This window comes from Gossypium hirsutum, chromosome A09 (assembly GCF_007990345.1).
Source record: "Gossypium hirsutum isolate 1008001.06 chromosome A09, Gossypium_hirsutum_v2.1, whole genome shotgun sequence".
In the NCBI taxonomy this organism is placed as follows: Eukaryota; Viridiplantae; Streptophyta; class Magnoliopsida; order Malvales; family Malvaceae; genus Gossypium; species Gossypium hirsutum.
In genome coordinates, this window is record NC_053432.1 from 48,241,577 (window position 1) to 48,261,995 (window position 20,419).

General features: G+C 33.2%; 1 protein-coding gene across 2 annotated transcripts; it reads left to right on the plus strand.

The window, feature by feature from the left end:
• The first annotated feature begins 901 nt into the window (after window positions 1–901).
• On the plus strand, window positions 902–17,591 carry LOC107917732 (probable serine/threonine-protein kinase SIS8). 2 transcript variants are annotated; one of them, XM_041076088.1, is made up of 13 exons: window positions 908–2,189; window positions 3,810–4,247; window positions 4,734–4,837; window positions 5,198–6,459; window positions 6,579–6,619; window positions 8,250–8,318; window positions 8,921–9,021; window positions 9,589–9,677; window positions 10,092–10,189; window positions 10,276–10,344; window positions 11,137–11,186; window positions 11,282–11,458; window positions 17,144–17,591. In XM_041076088.1, the coding sequence occupies exons 1-13, from the start codon at window positions 1,695–1,697 to the stop codon at window positions 17,274–17,276; spliced, it is 3,126 nt and encodes a 1,041-aa protein (XP_040932022.1). In that variant the 5' UTR covers window positions 908–1,694; the 3' UTR covers window positions 17,277–17,591. The 2 variants fall into 2 exon arrangements, 1 of the variants encoding a protein (XP_040932022.1); XR_005901034.1 differs by lacking the exons at window positions 11,137–11,186; window positions 11,282–11,458; window positions 17,144–17,591 and having other exon boundaries at window positions 902–2,189; window positions 9,589–9,667.
• Window positions 17,592–20,419: the final 2,828 nt, after the last annotated feature.

The window sequence follows — 20,419 nt, forward strand, 5'->3', positions numbered from 1 at the left end:
TTATTACAAAAGTTTTCATTGTAGTTCACTCAAAAACAAAATATTTAGATAAAATTTGAGTAACAATTGTTGTTAGTCCCTGTACTTGGATAAAATTTAAAATTTAATTTCTATAATTAAGAGGTTAAAAATTAAGTCTTTTTATTTTTAATTTAAAGTTTTTAGTTCAAATCATTAATATTCTTAATACTTTTTTGTCAAAATTTGTCAAGTTGGCATATTGATAAGACTGTTTTCGTATAACATTGAATATGATTGACAACAAATTAAAAATTGTAAAATTGACAAATTTTGACAAAAATTACAAATAACGATAATGATTGGACTACAATTTTTAAATTGAAAAAAATAAGAGGATTGAAATTTTTAGCTTTTAAAGTATAGAGACTAAATTTCAAATTCTAGATAAGTATAGATACTAATTGCACATTTTAACCTTAAAATTTTACAAAAAATGAAAAGCTTTACAAAAGCGGCCGTAATTTGTTATTGCTTTACAGAAGGTGTAATCTTCAAAAAAAGAAAAAGAAAACATTTTTTTTACTTTCCATTGCAGTAAATTTCATGGCAATAGCAGTTAGAACAACTTTTTGGCTTCAAACTTGGTATCGAATAGAAGCTGACAAAACGAAAATCACGTTAAAAATAGGCAGAAGAAACCCAAAACCAAACAATAATAATAAAAAGTAAATGACTTTTTTTAATCCTCTAATTTTATAAAAAAAATTATTTTAACCATTTATTTAGTTTTTTATTTTTTAAAATCCTTAAATAATTATTCACCACAAAGAACAGAAAAAAAGCATCAGCAAGTCATTGAAATGAAGTTCATGGTTAAATATGATTCCATTAACCTCAAATTTCCAACTCATGCCACCACCTTCCAAGTTGTAAGCAGAGTTTGGGGACGACAAGAATATATAGAGAGAGATAGAGATAGAGAGAGAAAGAAAGAAACAAAGAAAGAAAAAGAAAGAATTTTTGCCACCAAAAACTGGAAAACTTTTTTTCCTTTTTCATTTGGGACCTCGAAAATCCTTGTTGGCTGTTGCCTCTATAAATCAAGTGGGTCAGAGTTTGTTGTTGTTTTTCGAGAGGTCCTACAATCCCACTTGTTAGTCCTTTGCTCCTTCTCTCTCTCTCTCTCTCTACCCTCTGTTTAGTGTTTACCTTCACTTGTTGTTTTTAAATATATATATATTTTCCAAACTACTCCCCTTTTCTATGCTTTCTTCTCTACTATCTATATCCGAAAAAGGAAGATCCATTCTTTTTCTTAATCTGGGTATTGGAATTTTTTGTTGTTTTTTATTTAGTTGTTGAAGTTGAAAGAAAGTGTTTACTTCTTTGTATGCTGTTAAACTCTTCTTTTTTTTTTTGGTGGATTTCTTTGTATGAGGAAAGTGGGGGTGTTTTCTTTGAACTGAAGTATCTGGGTCTTTCTGATATTTGACTAACTTTGCTTGGTTGTTTTGTGATTATGGTGGTTTTGGATTTTGGATTTGATGGGTTGATTTTTTGGGAAATCTCGAGAGGTGGAAGGTAATTGGGTTTTTTTAAAAAAAAGGGGGTTCTTAAATTTGTTTCTGGATTAGTTTGAACTTTAGATTTCATGCTTGGTCCAAGACAATGGAGATGTTTATGGCCAGATTTTTATTTCTTTAGCATTGGCTGCTATATCTTAGTGAAATAATATGAAGAACTTCCTCAAGAAACTGCATATGATGTCTAATCAATCGGAAGATGTACAAGGGTCAACTTCATCGAAGAGTAACAAGTCCAGTGATGTATCATCATCTAGTGATAGGCCTTTACAGTCAAGGCCTCATCATAGTCCTGACAACAATAAACCATTATCTGTTCTTTCCAATTGGTTAAATTCAGTTGCTAATAGAAAAAGTCCCAGTCCACCATCTTCTTCAAATGTGAAGAGGGAGGAAACTATGGACCCTGCTGATTTAGCTACTACTAGTGCTTTAGAGGCTGCTTTGGATGCAGTAAGGCGTGATTCAGGGTCTAGTAACTCAAGGGATCCTGATGTAGAAGAGGAATATCAGATACAACTGGCTTTGGAGTTGAGTGCCAGAGAGGATCCTGAGGCAGCTCAGATTGAAGCTGTTAAGCAAATTAGTTTAGGCTCTTGTGCTCCAGAGAATACCCCAGCTGAAGTTATTGCATATAGATATTGGGTATGTTTCCCTCTTCATTCCTTTCTTTAATCTAATTATCTCGGTTGAGTTTAAGCAATTTATCCAAGTATATACTATAGGTTTAGCTTTAGCCAACTGTTTTGCATTGCATGAAATGTATATTATCTTTTCTCCTTAATTTATTTATATTTCTTTTCTGTTTCATCTTGAACTGCATGTAAACTTTATTTCGTAAATTGGAAAAGTTTGGCATATAAATTTCTGGCATGACGGTAATTTATGCTTTAAGGGGAGAAATACTTTCAAAACCAAATTCAATAATGTTCTGAGGAGGGGTCTCCCTTGCGCTTGTGGTGATTGTGAGTCGTGATCCTTTTCATTTTTTCATTCCACTAAGAAATATGATTTAAATAGCATCATCAAAGCTTAAGCAAAGTTTCCAAATTCCCTATTAGTGCCGCTTTACATTTATCATCTTCCCAATAGAAGGCAGTATTGTGGTTCAAGTCACTGGTGACAACCTTTTGCTAGAGTTGGTAAAATGTTGAGAAGGCTTATCATTGAAACTAGGTATATGCTGGCAAAAGTCTAGGGACATCTAGTTTCATAATCTTCGATTTTGATGGCTTTTTTTTAGGAATTAGTATGAGGGTTTTTCATTTTGGCTAGTTGTTTATTTCTTGTCTGTTGGTTAATCTTATTGGACTTGAATTTATCCCATTTAGATCTAGCCTCAAGGTTTATTTAAATCATCGTCTGACATTCTGTTCTTTTAAGTGTTAAGTCCATAATCCATTTATTTCTTATCATCAGCTAACATAGTCAGAAACTGAAATTGGTCTTTTAGATAAAGCTCTTTTGTAAGTTTATCATTGCTGCTTCTTAGTTGAATGGACATACTAAATTATATTTGTAAGCTCATGGATCCTTTCAATCCATTGTGAAAAGCATATGTTTTGAGACTTTCACTGTAATAGTCTGGTTTATGTTTTACACTGAACTCATGAACTTTGCTTATTTTGTTATTCTTCCAAGAAATTAAATGTGCAAGTCGAGCAATTAGAGGGTTGAATAAAATCTCGGTCTTTTTGTTTTCCAGTTGCTTTAGATTTAAGTAATCTTGGGTTTGGAATTTTGAATTTGATATTTTTGGGGGTTGGGTTCAAGCTGTTGTTTTTTAACTTTATTTTTTAGGATTCAAATTCAATTAGATTTGGATTGATCTTTCAAATCAAGGAAGATTTTATCAACTGTTGTTAGATTATTCCAGGTCATATTTTAGTGAACTTGTGGTGTACTCCAAAATTTGATTTTTGATGTCATATAAATAAGATATTCATGGCGCTAAATATTTTAAGTGATTCTCGGTAATTATGGTTTTAACTTATATACAAAGGTCATCTATAACTCCAAAAGTCAGAAGTGGTTTAATTGCTTTTCTGAATGGTTAGAATTTTATTGAGTGTTTAAAAAAAAAAAACATTTGAACATTGGATTATTATGGCTAAATTTGCTAGTGTATCATTTTGGATTTTCTGAATATCTACTTTTGATTGCTAGATTCCTTCCCACTGCCGAGTTAGCTTTCTGGGGTTTATTTGCTATATGTTTATTCCTTGCTAACCCAGCTCATATCGTAGATTTGTCCGTGCTTCACAGAATTATAATTCCCTTGATTATGATGACAAGATCCTGGATGGCTTTTATGATCTGTATGGAATTCTAACTGAATCCACTTCAGAAAGAATGCCTTCACTTCTTATTCTGCAAGGGACGTCGGTGTTGGACAATGTCTCTCAGGAAGCAGTTTTGGTCAATAGGGCTTTTGATGCAAATTTGTTGAAACTTGAACGAAAAGCACTAGTGATGACTGCAAAGTTAAGATCAGAACCTTTGGCTTTTGTAAGCAGCAATCTGGTGCAAAAACTTGCAGTTCTAGTTTCTGATTATATGGGTGGACCTGTTGCTGATCCAGACAATATGTCACGAGCCTGGAGAAGTCTTAGTTACAGTTTAAAAGCTACCCTGGGCAGCATGGTTTTGCCTCTTGGCTCTTTAACAATTGGGTTGGCTCGTCATCGTGCATTGTTATTCAAGGTATTTGCCCCGTTTGTTTATTTTTCTTTTCTTTTTATTCAGGTGTTAGCCTGCCAAGTGCTAACTGGATTTCTCAAGATTTACAAGAACAATGAAAAAAAATAATTCCATACAACCTATGCCATGTTGTTGGAATTGACAATTAGTTCAGTGATGTTGATAGTTTATTAGATATTTCCAGTACAAATAACTATGATTGTCAGGAGAAGTGGAAGCAGTTAATGATTTCAAAATGGCCCTCTAAGCATATCATTCTCCAGCATGCGCTTTAGATATTTTTGGTTAGTTTGATGCTCTTCGTTGTTGCTTTTTTCCCACCCACAAAACTTGTCCCATTCATGTTGCTTATTTGTTTTAGGTCATGTACAATGAGCACCCACCTCTCTCATACTTGCCTTTAGGACGAGTAGTTTGGTTTATGGCGTGATTGTGATGATCTTTGAAAACTTCTCTGTAAGTAATGGTTGTTTCTTTGTGGTTGCCTAGGTTTTGGCTGACAGTGCTGGCATTCCTTGCCGGTTGGTGAAGGGTCAGAGATACACAGGTTCTGACGACGTAGCAATAAATTTTGTAAAGATTGATGATGGAAGGTGATTTCTATTATGATATATATTTTTATTTTTTTTACCTTACAAGTTCTTTTTGTTCGGCAGTAGAACATATTTTATCATTTCTTATGTAGGCAACTGTAGATGATTTCATTTGATTCAATGTATTTCTTTTGTTTGATTATGTTCTGTACTACCTTCTATACAGACGTCTATATTTTTCATACATATATGTATGTCTATTTCTGGATTTGCATTGTGATTCTTGCATTCTTATTCAAACGTTGGTTGACTAGATTTTCTGTAGGCTAGAGTAGGCTAGAAGTGCTTCTAGGTTTGAAAATTGTTGAAATAGGTTGCAAAAACTCAAATATTTATCAAAGGGGTTCATATGTTTTTCAGGGAATACATTGTTGACCTAATGGCTGATCCTGGCACACTTATTCCTTCTGATGTAGCTGGATCTCATGTGGAATATGATGATTCTTTCTTTTCCAGTCCTTTGTCTAGAGACATTGATTCATCTCATATGGCCTCTTCTAGTAGTGGGGTTGGGAGTTCTATTGAAGATAATTCTGAATTTGGGACAATGGAGAGGAGATCCAGGTTAAAAAATTTTGCTGCTGGAGGAAACCAATCTGATGAAAGAGGTGATTTTAATGCTTTTGTAGATTTATCTGGGGCAACTACAAAACTGGAGCAATCCAAGGAACCCATAGAAGACCTGAAAGTCCCTTACAACATGGAGAAGGTGCTTGTTCGAGAACTTCCAAACAGACCTAGTTATCCTTATGCACATGCGAGATCTCCTTCCTGGACAGAAGGTATTAGCTCTCCTGCCGTGCGTAGGATGAAGGTGAAAGATGTCTCACAGTATATGATTGACGCTGCCAAGGAGAATCCACAATTAGCTCAAAAGCTTCATGATGTATTGCTTGAGAGTGGTGTTGTCGCTCCTCCCAACTTATTTACTGAGATTTATTCCGAGCAGTTAGCTAGATCGACTGTTGAAGTCAGGTTGTCAGCTGAGACTAAGGATGAAAGCAGACAGAGCACTGGGCTTCGTGAAGCTAAGAATCAAAATGATTTTGGACCTTCTCATTGCTTGCCTCCTCTACCCCATCGCAAAGTATACGCTAAAGCAAGCTCTCCTCATAACCAACCTGAGCATCTTATGCATGGGGAAGGCCTAAGGATCACTTATCCAGTGGATACCAGGGAAGCCATTGGACCTCCTGTGTCATCACAAGTTGATGCAGTTCCCATTCAATATTCCAGAAATGTTCCAGTTGCTGCAGCAGCGGCAGCAGCGGCTGCTGTTGTTGCATCTTCAATGGTAGTTGCTGCATCAAAGTCTTGCACTGATTCAAATGTTGAACTTCCTGTAGCAGCTGCTGCTACTGCTGCTGCTGCTATGGTGGCAACTAGTGCAGCGGTGTCTAAGCAAAATGAGCATAATGATGTAGTTGCTGACTCAGCTGGCAGTGAGCCACGAGGTAGTGGTGAAAGGGAGCATGATGCTTTGGGGGTCAATTCTGAAGGTGAGAGAATATCTGATAAATCAGCTGGTAATGATAGTTCAAAGTCGGATGTTGCACTTGAAGATATTGCAGATTGTGAGATTCCATGGGAGGATATCACCTTGGGCGAGCGTATTGGACTTGGTATTGACCAATTCAATTCCTATATATCCATGCTTTTTCTTGGGTAGATATTTTGATTGCAGTTTTTTTCAGTTAATGTGATCTATTACCTTTATTTTGGTGCATCTTTTCTGTTGCAGGATCTTATGGTGAGGTTTATCGTGGAGACTGGCATGGGACTGTGAGTTTTCTCGTGCTTAGTTTTTATGTCTAATGTCCTTCTGGGTCTAAATATTTTATTTTTGCTGTCATTGAGAAACATTAAGAATGTTCTACTATCATATATAGAATGGATGATTTTCTATCATGCTTATTGGCTGGTAAGTTCACTTGGATGATTTGCAATAACCTTTTTGGGTGTAAGGCGGTAAGCTACAAAATATAAGCTGCTAATGTGGCTTAAAAGAATACAGGAGACTTCATTGAAAAGATTGGCTTGAAGACAATGGGATTTTAAGAAAAACTTGCACAAAAAATGAGTATAGTGCAAGATATTATTCGAAGAGCATATTGAAATTGAATCTTAAGTCTTTTTCCTTGTATCATGTGTTTGGTAACCAATCTGTCAGGCTTCACAAGATCCTTTGGCTAATTGTTGTGATTTTTACTTATTATTAATAGAAATAAATATGGGAAACACTGATTTGCGAAATTTACTTCCTCAAACTTTCATGTATTCTCTTTCTTAAATGAGCTTTGTGTTAGTTGGTAAAAGAGTAATGTATATCTTAAGATATATCGATCTTACAATTTCAAACCCATTTTAACTTTTGACTTGGAGATTAAGTAATGCAATCAAATTTTCTTCAGGACCAAGATTGGGGATATGATGGCCATCATATAATATCATTTTTAAAGATTCAGCTGAAACAGAACCTCTTGATGGTTTTATGCTTGTGTGAACACTTTTTTGGGCCTGTTTGTGGTCCTCGTTTCGTTCAAAGTTCAGCATTGTCAAGCTGATAGATACCTAGTTGGAATGTCATTATATTTCACGGTAACAATTCTAAGTAGAGTAAATTTGCCTTGATCTATCCCCTGTCTTATTTGGAGAGTGGTAACAGAACTCAGACATTGAAAATTAAATTGAGTTTGTTCCAATTAAGCATTGCATGTTCAGTCTATTTAACACATGTTAAGTGGAAAGTGTGATATCTCTCGGTTTAAGTTTAGAGTTCATTATGGGGCTTGTATTGAGGTTGGCCTTTCTGCATGTTGCTAATTGGTTTTTGGTTGATAGCTTCAAAATAGTAAGGCCGAGTTGTTTGTTCTTATTTATCATCCGCATGCTAGGGCCATTTCCTTTGAGTTGTAGTGTTGGGCTTCCACATGGAGTGTTAATTGTTGTTAGCCCTCATCTTTTTATAATTTTTCTCCGATCTTATTTTCGTGTTTAGCTTCTTTACTGATTACAAGTTGGTTTTAGATCGGATATTACACAACTGAAAATTAGCAGTTCCCAAACAAATTCTGACTCCCGGTTCTGTTTCATTTGTATATCTAAATAAATTTTGGATAGGCCACCGCAACTATGATATTTCATGATTCTTTTCTATCTTATTTAACTGGTATTGCCAGATAATGCATTCCATATTTGTTAACTATGAATTATTTCATTCACAAAGGTTAGCTTGTTTATACACGATGTCAATTTGATTGTCAATCAATGTTGTAGCATGAGTGGTTTCTTTCCCGCCTTTTGAATGGAAATCATTTGTTGCCTAACCCTTGCACTGGATAAAATTTTCTATCTTATGTTGCTCTGTTTTGAAGGAGAATATTAACAATTTTCTCACTCTTCGATTTCGTAGGAAGTTGCTGTGAAAAAGTTCCTGGATCAAGACATATCTGGGGAATTACTTGAAGAATTTAAAAGCGAGGTATTGGCCTTTCCTATCTATCCTGTTGCTATTGTTTACATCTACTTGCCCTATGCCAAAGCCTAATTTGGCTTTTTTTTAATGTCATTGGAGATGTTTTAACCTTCAGTTACTGATTACCATGCAACTTCGGACCATCTTTGATACCTAAATTGAGTCAATATTGCCCCTCTTTATGTCTATCTATACTTCTCTGGTGGCCATTATGGCTAGAGTTGTCCAAGGGCCGAGAAGCCTTGCCAGCTCATTATCTCGCTTCATGTTCTGATATCTCAGCGCACCACTTTTAGAAGTATTATGGTGGGTGCAAGAAAAGAAATTTTAAGCCTGCTAAAGCATGCAAAAACTCCAACAGCTTAGCCCGATAAAATAAAATTTTATTATGTATAATAGAAGAAATTTATTGTACTGATTCTTGACTACCATTCCATTTCGTTTAAGAAAACTGTACAAAAAGTAGGCTTAATGAATGGTTCTGATTTTCAAAGCTCAAGGTCCATACCGCTTACCAGACTGGTTGAACCCAAGGAAACCCCAAAAGTTATTGCCTGTTTTCATGAGGAACTAAAGCCTTTGTTTTCCACTTTTAACCAACTTTGCAGGTCCTAATCATGAAAAAATTAAGACATCCCAATGTTGTTCTTTTCATGGGAGCTGTAACTCGTCCTCCAAACCTTTCAATTGTAACAGAATTTCTTCATAGGTATGTTGTCACTATTTCCTATCATAATTTTATAGGAATTTTATTTCCATTTTGAGAAAACGGTCTGATTTTACTTTTCATCGTATACTACAACATGATACTTTTGAATAACTTCTTGTGGTGACTTTCTAAAATAGATTATGAGAACTAGTTATTCTCTGAGTAGCTTAGGGGAAAAGATGCTTTAACTTGCAAGTAGAGCTATTCCATAAATCCTCATCATTGAGTCATGTGCCAGTATTTTATTAGCAATTGAATTGTGAGAAAAAGAAGAAGAGGGCTAAAAGCTGAAATTACCATAAGCTGAATTTTACCCTAATGAATAAACTTCTGTTCGAGGCATGTTCTTGATTCTGAACTTCCTCATCTTGGAATTGTTGGTTTCTTTTGTTCTTGTTCTTTTGGTTTTTGAATCTTTTATTTTTCTTTTCTTTTGTTCTTGTTCTTTTGGTTTTTGAATCTTTTATTTTTCTTTCTTATTTCTTAGTTGCTGAGGGTTAGCAATTCATGTATTCTCTTTGATAGATATATTCTGTCTAAGCACTTTTGCATCTTGCTTATTTGCAGAGGTAGTTTGTATAGGTTACTCCACCGGCCAAACAATCAATTAGATGAGCGGAGGCGTTTGAGAATGGCACTTGATGCTGTATGGTTCTGTTATTTTATTATTACTAATATCTTATGTCATATGCAATGTGTGGTGAATTTTGTTTTTCCATTTTATTTTTAAACGATACTTATATATTAAACATATAATTGCATTCTTCTTTTTATCTATATTTGAATAATAATTATTTGTTGCACTTTGAATTGCATATACACAAATAACTGAAACTAATTAAAGGCATATAATTTAAAGTTATTTAATATGTAAGGTCGTCATGTTTTCAAAATATATCTGATTAATATGAAGTTTAATGTTTTACAAACAACCGTGCTTATATGTATAGACACTCATACATGCACACACAGAATGATTATGTTATTTTTGTCTTATATTTTATTTATCTGGTTTGCTTAAAGTTCATTTGATGGTTTTTCTGGGTATCTCTGGATGCTTGAACTTTCAGGCTCGGGAATGAATTACCTGCACAATTGCACTCCGATGATAGTACACCGTGATTTGAAGACCCCAAATCTTTTAGTTGATAAAAATTGGGTTGTAAAGGTTGTCTTCGTCTCTTCTTTGCTGTTGCCGATCCCGTTAGAAACTTCTTTTATGATTAACTGAACCAGGCATGAAATTTGATTTAGGTTTGTGATTTTGGTTTATCACGGATAAAGCACAGCACATATCTATCATCGAGGTCAACTGCAGGGACGGTAATGCCAAACAACTTGTTTGCTCCTTTCTTTTGTATGGATACTTTATACGTATTCATTTATTTTCTGTTATATATAGCTGATCATTTTGAACCAATGTCAAAGGAAATCAATTTGAGAGAGTGGCAAGGCTAGGGGTGGGTGGGTTGGACTGAACTAATATATCCTTAAATACAAACTATTTGAAGAATTTGGAATCTCATTTCTTATTGTCCCTATTCTATTTTTCCTTCAAAATTTCTGTTGACTGAATAACATTTAGAAAAATAAATAAATTAGGGGGGTGAAGGAATTCTGCATATGTCAGAGTTTGAGATCCTCACCTAGCTATTTTCTTATCTCATAATGTTGCAATAAACGAGCTGTAGAGCTACTTAAATATAACTAGATTAAAATGAAAGGATAACAAATTGAATAATATTAAACAGTTAGAAAAACCACATGCCTTTTGAAATAGTGGAATTATTGATGGAAGGTTTTTATGCCATGGGATAAATTTCTTTTGCTAAGTGTTATAAGAGTACAATAGACTTGTACATGAGGGGGGAAAAGTTCCATTTATGGGTAATCCCAAAAGTTATCCTGGTGCAAGTTGCAACTATTATATTATTGGTAGCTTAGTTTCTTCTTGTTTTATTCTATATATTAGAATGGGTCTGCTTGTTTGATATTTGGAACAAAGAATGATTTTAATGTCATCAATTATGCTGCACATCACCCGCGTTTTTTCATTGTTTGCCAATGTCAACTTTTATTTGTACCATACATGATGTACCTTTGAATTTAACCCAGGCTGAGTGGATGGCTCCAGAAGTACTACGAAATGAACCTTCAAATGAGAAGTAGGCTTTTTCTTTTCCCACTCTATTTTACATTTTTGTTTTCATCAACATCCGAGAATCATTTAGCGGTCATATAAAATATGGTCAACATGCAGGTCTGATGTATATAGCTTCGGAGTTATCTTATGGGAGCTCTCTACATTACGACAACCATGGGGAGGGATGAATCCAATGCAAGTTGTTGGTGCAGTAGGATTTCAGCATCGTCGACTTGACATTCCTGATGACATGGATCCGACTATTGCAGAAATTATTAGAAGGTGTTGGCAGACGTGAGTATATTTTTATTACTGCCTTTAACTTTTGGTCTTTGATTAAATATTGTGATTTAATGCATCCAAGTCCAATAAGCTCATGTTCATATAGTTGCACAGTACCATCTGCGATATCTTAAACCTAGATTTGACATTCTATTTATATTCCATAGTAGCTATAGTTCCATTTGTTAAAGGGCAGATTAAAATGACACTCTAGTCTAGATGCTCATGTTTTGACTTGGTCTATATTTTTGTGATTTAATGCATCCAAGTCCAATAAGCTCATGTTCATATAGTTGCACAGTACCATATGCGATATCTTAAACCTAGATTTGACATGCTATTTATATTCCATAGTAGCTATAGTTCCATTTGTTAATGGGCAGATTAAAAGGACACTCTAGATGCTCATGTTTTGACTTGGTCTATATTTTTAAACATTGTTGCTTCAAACTATTTTCTATTGCTTGTTCGCTGAACCTGTTATTTGGCCTGACCGATTCTTTCTTTGAATTTTTTCATTAGTTTAGTTGACACTTCCCTGGTTATATCTTTATAGTCATTTTCAGTCCCTTATTTATGCTCTTTAAATCTTCAAAGGTTGATTTAGACCTTTGTCACATGCCTATGTATGTGCCAAAAACATGCATTCCTTAATTGCAAGCAATTTACAACTAAAGAGTGCATGAATTTGTCGAAACATTTTCAAAATAACCTTTCCTAAATGAAAGGTCATGTCTTTAATAAGAGTTCTGTCTCCTAATTATAAATTAAAGAGTTGCAACTCTTGGTTATTCACCAAGAAATGTTACTATCCAAATAGATTTCTATTTCAGTAGTTAGACCTGTATAAATAGACATGGAATTATTTATTTTCTCAGGTTTTGAGTAGGGAGAGATACTAGAAGAAAGAAAAACGTGTAGAGAGATTGGATAATTTGTTCTCCCTCCATATGTTAGAATTTATCAGATTCTTTTATGAAGTTTTGCTGTAAAAAAAAAATTCTGTAGAAGTTTGATAGTTTTGTTTGACACTTTTCAGTGGTCAATGGATTGATTTCGTCAATGCAAAATGCAGTCAATCTGTTGGTTCCATGGTATCCCCTAGGTTTATATGCTAGTAACTATCATTTGAGGTAAAATTTATGATGTTTTATTCAGCAATAGTGTTCCCATATATATACAAAGATTAGTTTCCCTCTAACAATATTATTAAATGAATACAGGAAGTCAAGAAAGAAATAAGAGAATAAATCAGAGAATTTAACTCCTAAAATTATAATTATTGTCCTAAAATATCTCCTAACTACTTGTTTCCTCACATTGCCCTTGATGTGGTTTAGAGAAGAAAACAAGCCTAATTAAATAAATAGGTTTGTACAACGAGTTAGAAAAGTTGGAACTTTAGAAAACATAGGGTTATAGAAAACCTCGAGATTTCTTTACTAATTTAAAGATAATAATTAGAAAAGTTGTTGATAAGGGAGCAAGCGGAAGACAATCGTATTCAAATTGTTTGACTCAAGAAAGAAAGATTTGGATCTGACCTGAAAAGAAGAAACCAAATAAATTTAGAAAAACAAGAAAAAAAAAGAAAATAACTAAAATAAAAAATTTAAGAATAAAAAATAAATAATTAAAATAATAAATAAACAGATAGAATAAGAAGTGGAAGATGGATAGAATAAACTGATGGATATGATAGATAGATGGATAAATGTTCAATTGAACCCTTTGAGATATAAATTTCAACAAACTCAATTAATAGTTCTAATCAACCTTCCAAGAAATAATCTTTGGCAAATTGAAGGATGAAGAATGAATTTCTATGACTCCTTGAAGAAGATCGAGAAGAAAATTGAATCTTAAAATCATAAGCAAGCAATCTTGCACAAAGAAACTAACTTCTAGAGTTGAAAATTTTATTAATGAACAAAAACAATGGTGTATATAATGAACAATGAAAAGGCTTATAGGTTACCAAAATTCTCAAGTATAGTGAAACTCTAATTAATCTAAATAAAGAAGTAGTTTTAAACTAAACTTTCTTATTAACTAAAACATAAAATACTTAAAAAAAATCCAAAATTCCAAATAAATAAATAATAAAATAATGCAACCTAATAAATACAATTTTGAGTTCATATATAATAAAAAATTAAGCTTAAAAATTGAGTCCAATATGATTTACACTCGAATTAAAAGTTCGAAATTCGTAATTTTCATAATAATCCTAACTTGAAATTTTGCTGGCACAGCTTTTACTAAAACAGTCATAATTTGAATTTCCGAACTCAAAATCGAGTGATTTAAAGTGCGTTTTGAAGCTAAGAGATAGATCTTTGAATCTATAAGACATCTCAACCTAGTAATGTCTGGATCCTATTCAAAAAGTCGTCGTAAGTCGGCTGATTTTCCAAACTTAAAAATTGGCAGTCGTTGAATGGAATTTTATAAATTTCGCCCCATATGTGCATGTATCAGTTGTTGCAGCAAGCCTGTTACATCAAATATGTAATAGACTTACTTACAAGGAAAGTTACTAAACTTTCTTGCAAATAAAGTTTTATTATTAACCCTAAGCTTAACCTTTAAGAAACTAATAATCCTAGCTCTTCGAAAAATATATTTAATACTTTAAAATTAAATATTATAAAATAAAGTGAAATTAACGTAAAATAATAAAATAAAATATTAAAAATTAAGCTCGTGTGTCTTCTCCCTAGCTTGGAGTGTAACACCCTTACTCGGTTTGGAAGCTTGGTCAGATAATGAGCATCACATTAGCCGCTGAAGCAACTTGAACGATCAATTATATAATCAAATGTATTGAAATACAAGTTAATAACATGCAAGTATACAATTCAAGCATTGTTGAGATGTTATAAATGAAATTTGAGCTCAAATAGGCTTTAAAACAAAACTTGGGGGCCTAAAATACGAAAACTATGAGCCATGTCTCAATACCTAGTCTAATGTATCGATACAGGATTTGTTGTCTTGAGACTTGTCTCTCCTAAAACTAACTTTATGACTTTTGACTTCGAATGTTGCGAGACAATGAGCAATGTCTTGAGACTTTGCCTACCATGTCTTGAGACATGCACCCAAAAATACATGCTTAGCTCAAATTTACTCATCTTGTCTCGAGACATGTTCGTCCTGTCTCGAGACAAGCCCAAAAATGCAGAAAAATAAGTTTCTAAACCATGCAATCATGCCTCAAAACACTCCTAAACATGTTAGACATATTACCAAACAATACCAGCAAGTTTAGCACACTAAAACATGTCAAAACATACAAATCCATAACCTTAAACTCATTAAATCAAAATTCGGCCATATAAGTAGTTTAAACATGGTTAACATGCAACATTAATGTAATTCTCAACATTTAAACAAAACAAGGGCATCATAAGTACCAATAGTGTCAAAATCAAGTGCCATGATGTCAACGTGCCCCGAAACAACAAGGAATGTCAAAACATCCATAATAGCATTATAAGGCCTAGGTACATAAAGCTATTAAAAAGGCCAAAATGTCTTTACAAAAGCAATTGATTAGTTGAGACTTCAAGAAGCGACACTGTTTTGACTTCAAGAAGCACCTCTCAAAACTTGTAATCTGCACATGGAATACAAATGCGCATGCTGAGCTTTCTTCAAAGCTCAATGGTGCTCAATGAAATTCCAATAATACCATATATAATTTGCAAAAGTAAAAGCATGCTAGCACATACTCATATTCACATACTACTAACATTTGATTAAATTAAAGGCATCATACAATTAAACATATCAGCATGTTTCTATCACAAGCATATGAACATTAACCTTTCATACCACATCATGTACATATTTATTCATTACATACCATAAATGCTCATATATTTAGCATTAATGAATTCATTCATCATATACACAACCAAATCATTTCAAAACATTGCCCTAGTTAACCAAACATAGAATCGTAATTGGATACACGAATATCCATCCAAATCCCTGAAAAGTGGTGCATAAAGCACAACAATAAGGTACACAATAATGAATTTCTAGTGCATGTAAAACACAACATATCTAAATCATCGAAATGTGTTATATTTCATTGTCTACAATAGGAAATAAATAAAAGAAATCAAATCAAACCCTATCCTATCCTAGAATTAAGCCTAATATCATGTACACCATCTATGACCAAGAATCTATAGCTATAACGTAACAATGTTTTTAAGTGTAGGAAATTTGGAAAAGTTAGAGCCATTCCGATATGTTCCAAGTAATACTTGGGGACTACATTTTGAAAAGCATTTTTTGTGCTCTAAAGAAAATGCAATGCTAGTTTGTGGTTGATGCAAGGAGTTTAGAAGTATCTTTCACTGTTAGGTCTCACAAAACTGATAAGAGTAAGCATTACGTTCTCTAGCATCTGGTGAGAGTCAACTTCTTGAGTGAATGGAGTATAAAATTAAATAAAAAGATAGGAAGGAAAGAGAGGATTAGGATTATTTGGTGTTGCTCAATTTTTTTCCCCCAAAATCAAAACTAACATGTCAATATGTTATTGCCTTGTTTTATTGTTTGTTAATTCTACAAGTTAATTTGCTTCTAACTTAGTGGAGACCAAATTAAACACACCCTTTTACATTAGTATAAAGTATGAATTTTGGGTGGACTCAATGCCTGTATCTGCTGAATCCTACCTTGATGGAGCCAAATTTCCTTACTTTGGACCATTTATATGTCCACTCTTGGAGGTTGCCTTAGCTACTTTTACATTGCTTTCTATAACATTCTTTACAAGAAGAAAAGAGAAAATCAATGCCCTAGTATGTATATTTTGTTGAAAGGTTTACTTATATATTTATTGAAGCTAGTTTTAGTTATATACCAACTTGAATTTGATTCTTTATAAACAAGCTTTAATCCATATTTTCCTGCATACCCTGAAGACCTTACGAAAATTTGAGCCTCCAACATAGATGGTAATTCAAATTTATTTTATTTCCTATTCAAGCCTTGTCATGTTGTGGCTTCAGGTGATGACATCTAATCCCATGTATCTGAAAGAAAGCTAAACTATTAAAAAGACTATCAATTTGTATAATTTTGGTAGTCCTTTAGTTTGAAAATCTACCTACTTTTAGAAGTTGATTTGTTACTACAATCTTGGTGCATGTGTAGTTGGCAATCTGGCTGGTATTACAAGCCAATCTTTTGAGCCCTTGTGAATTGAGCTAATTCTAAACAATTAGCACAATTTTGGGGAATTGTGGGCCACATCAATTGTATTTTCCATCTATACTTTGTTCAGATCTTGCCACTTAGTTATCTCAACCTGACCTTTATTTGGTAGTCTGAAGTTTCTCTCTTAGTTACTTTTGATTTTGCATTACACTAACAATTATGCTAACCCTGTAGAAGTTGTGCTGAAAATTTTATTCACTTGCAGATAGCTACCTTCATCATTCCATGGATAGTATAAGTTAATTTAACATTCATTGATGGTCCTAGTTTACTGTTTTTTAAAAAGATTAATCATATAAACATGTTTACCATTAAACTTGGGTGAATGATGAGGTTGAATGGAGATGAACTGTATGGTGTCATGGTCCTTGCAATCTATAGGTTGTAGATGTAGATGCATCTAAATATGTGTTACAACCAATAGGCAGAACTGACTGATGTTCTCTAAAACTGTAGAGATCCAAAACTGAGGCCGACATTTGCAGAAATTATGGCTGCTTTGAAGCCCCTACAAAAGCCTATAGCAAGTGCACAAGTAGCTAGATCAACTGCATCTTTAAGTAGTGGCCATGAGAGGGTTCAGCCATGAAGTTTTGTTGAAGGGTTAACGGGCAAAGAGAGAAAGCCGGGATAAAGTTGACTCGCGGCCTTATCAATTTGCCAGCAGTTGGTTGGTCATGAAATGTTTGGGACAAAGTATGATTACACATAATTGAAGAATACACAACATAGATGTACTCCAATTTGGGATGATATGATTCTTTTTGCACGTTTTCCTTTCTGTTTTTGTTTTTGCTGCTTTCTTTTTCAAAATTTTTTTGGGGGTCTTCAGTGACAATCATTTTCAATGTTGTGCATTTGTTTGTAAAAAGAAGAAAAAAAAAGTGGAAGTTGTTGTAATCAATGTTTTGCCTCCATTTGGGTTGACAGGGTTTTTGGGGGGGGGTTCCAGGTGATAATGTGTACTCAAACCTAACCCATTTATAAACTGTTTAGAGTGAAGGTAGGGAAGGGAGTTAAAATTGCAGATATTTAATCAGCTAAACCTTCACCATGGAATAGGAATAGGAATCTGTTGAATGGCAGCAAAATTTGAAGAATGGTGCAGCTTACTTGATAGTTGTTTCAAAACTCCATTTCTTGGGGGTGTAAGCTATTCATACGGTTCATTTTTGCTCCCTTTTCATTTAAAATTTGGGCTTTAACTTTTCTTTTTTACTGACAAGCAATTCCCAATAGGAAGGAATAGAATGGAAGTTGGGGAATATTCGAGCCTAACCATTTTTTCCCCTTTTTTTTAAGTTCAAGTTCAATTTAAGACACCCAAAGCTTAAATAATCAACTAGCTTTTGTACTTGAATTTGATGTTTTTTTTTTACTCGAGTATCTAAAGAAATTTGCTGTCATATTGATATCTGAATTTTTTTATTCTGTTTTTTTATAAATTAGTGATGTGTTTTTCTTATCCAATAATGCACGTCCACACTTGGTCAACCAGATTTTAAGAGCGGTTAATGTATATTTTAACCATAACGTGTTGGGATTTTTTTTTAATTTAACTGGTATTTGAACTTAAAAATGGTTAACGAATTTGATGTTTTTTATTGGTACTTGGCTAATAACGTTATATTTTACATTAATAGTTACCCGAATGCTCATACATGTTTTAAAAAAATATTATGAAAATTAAAAAGATTTAGGAACTTTTTAGAGTTCAAATGCATAATGAATTTCGGCTATTATTTTTCTAATTAATTCTGATGGTTTATTTTTAGTAATTTTATATTTTTAATAATTTTGAAAAAAATGAGGTGAACTATAATAATAGTCTTTCAATTATGAGAAATTAAAAAATAGTTATCAATTATTCGATTTTTTTCTTTTTTTAGTTGCCCATGGTTAAAAAGCAAATGAGCAAATGGAAATAGGATGTGATAATTTTTAAAATTGACATAATTATAAATTTAGCCCTCAACGTTTATACATTGTCTCAATTTAGTCTTAAGTTTTAAAATTTTAGCCTTCAATATTTACATATTACCAAATTTTATCCCCTTTTTTTATAAGAAAACATAATTCAATACACATTGTGTAATTATTACACAATGTGTAAACGTTGAAGGTTCAATTTTTTATAATCAATACTAAATTGACATAATGTATAAATGTTGAGAATTAATGTAACACCCTAAACTCGGCCTAGACTTTACGACAGGATTCTAAAGGTCACATTGGCCACCAAAAGGGCTAAGTAAAAACGATCAGGCCTTCAGAAATTGATTTTTTTAAAGTGTTTGCTTATTTTTTGGAAAATTGTAGTGGACTTTTCTTTACTTATAAATGTTGTCGAGTTTAAAAAAAAAATCCAATTAAACAAAAGTTCTTATTAATTTTGGAAACATATTTGACTTATAAATTACTTTTCAGAAATTCAAGTACGGATTTTGCAGCAGGAAAATACGATGACTTTAGCTTGTTATTTAAAACCGTGTTTCAAACTTATATGATCGAATTTTTGGTTTGCCAATCATCTAACCTGGCCTCCGAACCTAGAGAAGTTACACAAACTCGTTTAAAAACAAATAAATCTAACTTGAAAAGGTAAAATAGTGTTTACTTTGATTATTTGTTTTCCAATTTTAAGGAAAAATTCTCTTTAAAATCATTTATATTATTATTTTGGAAAACCATTTAAGTGATCGTTCCAATTTGCAGCAAAATTTCTTCAAGTTAATAAGCTTTGAAAATTGTGGTTTGATTTGTACCTTGATAACATTGCAGTTTGAAATATACTTTAGTTTTAAATACGGTAAAATAATTCAAAAACAAGAAATAAGCCCAAAATCATTTACGGTCCAAAAAATCTCGAATAGTCCAAATTTAACAAAAAGTCCTTATTTTAACCATTTTTAACCAGTAACTAATTCCTTAGTTTAACCATTTTTAACCAGTAACCAATTCCGAGATCCCACGGGCCGTCTGATCTTAAGTTTACTAATTACCTGGGAGAAAACAAACAAAAGGGTGAGCTACGAGCTTAGTGTATAACTCAACCTAACAAACAAATCAGATACAGATACAAAATCAAATTCAACTACAAATGCAGATTCAAATACATATATGTAGATTCAGAACAAATATAAATCCTACTCCTATTCGTTACATATCTCCGTCTATCACTACACACCAATTAGGGTAATAAATACCCATCCAATCCCGTACACCTATAAGTGAGTGTATGTCACTTTTTAGAATATTGCAGTTAAGCTGCCAAATATAATACAGTAAACCGCCAGATTCAGATATATATGATCAAGCCACCAGACAGATATATGTGGTTTTAACCACAAGATAAGACAGGTTATTAAACTGTCAACACTTCTTCCATCAATTCATGTTCCCACCCCAATGCTTATGCAAATACTAATAGATAACAAATGTACATATGTCGTGCATGCTTTTCACATAAGAACATGCTATCAAAATTATCAAATTATAGAACATATATGTATTTCACATTTTTGGCATGCTAGCAAATGATACACATGCTTTATCCATTTCTCCTATAGTAGCAGAATATCAAATTTCATGTTTTAACGTCATATTTACGTGTCACAGACCCTACAAAATAGTTAAGTTCAATTTGCACATCAATTATGGCCCTAAGGAAAATTTTCAGAAAATGGGCCCACATGACCCAACTAGCCCAACCCGTGTGGTCCACATGGCCAA

Bases quoted from the DNA above. Each gene is read 5' to 3' on its own strand.
- LOC107917732 (XM_041076088.1), top strand. From the start codon at position 1,695: ATGAAGAACTTCCTCAAGAAACTGCATATGATGTCTAATCAATCGGAA. The intron at 9,678-10,091 runs GTTATTTTATTA...TTGAACTTTCAG, and splicing joins ACTTGATGCTGTATGGTTCT to GCTCGGGAATGAATTACCTG. The intron at 11,459-17,143 runs GTGAGTATATTT...CTAAAACTGTAG, and splicing joins ATTAGAAGGTGTTGGCAGAC to AGATCCAAAACTGAGGCCGA.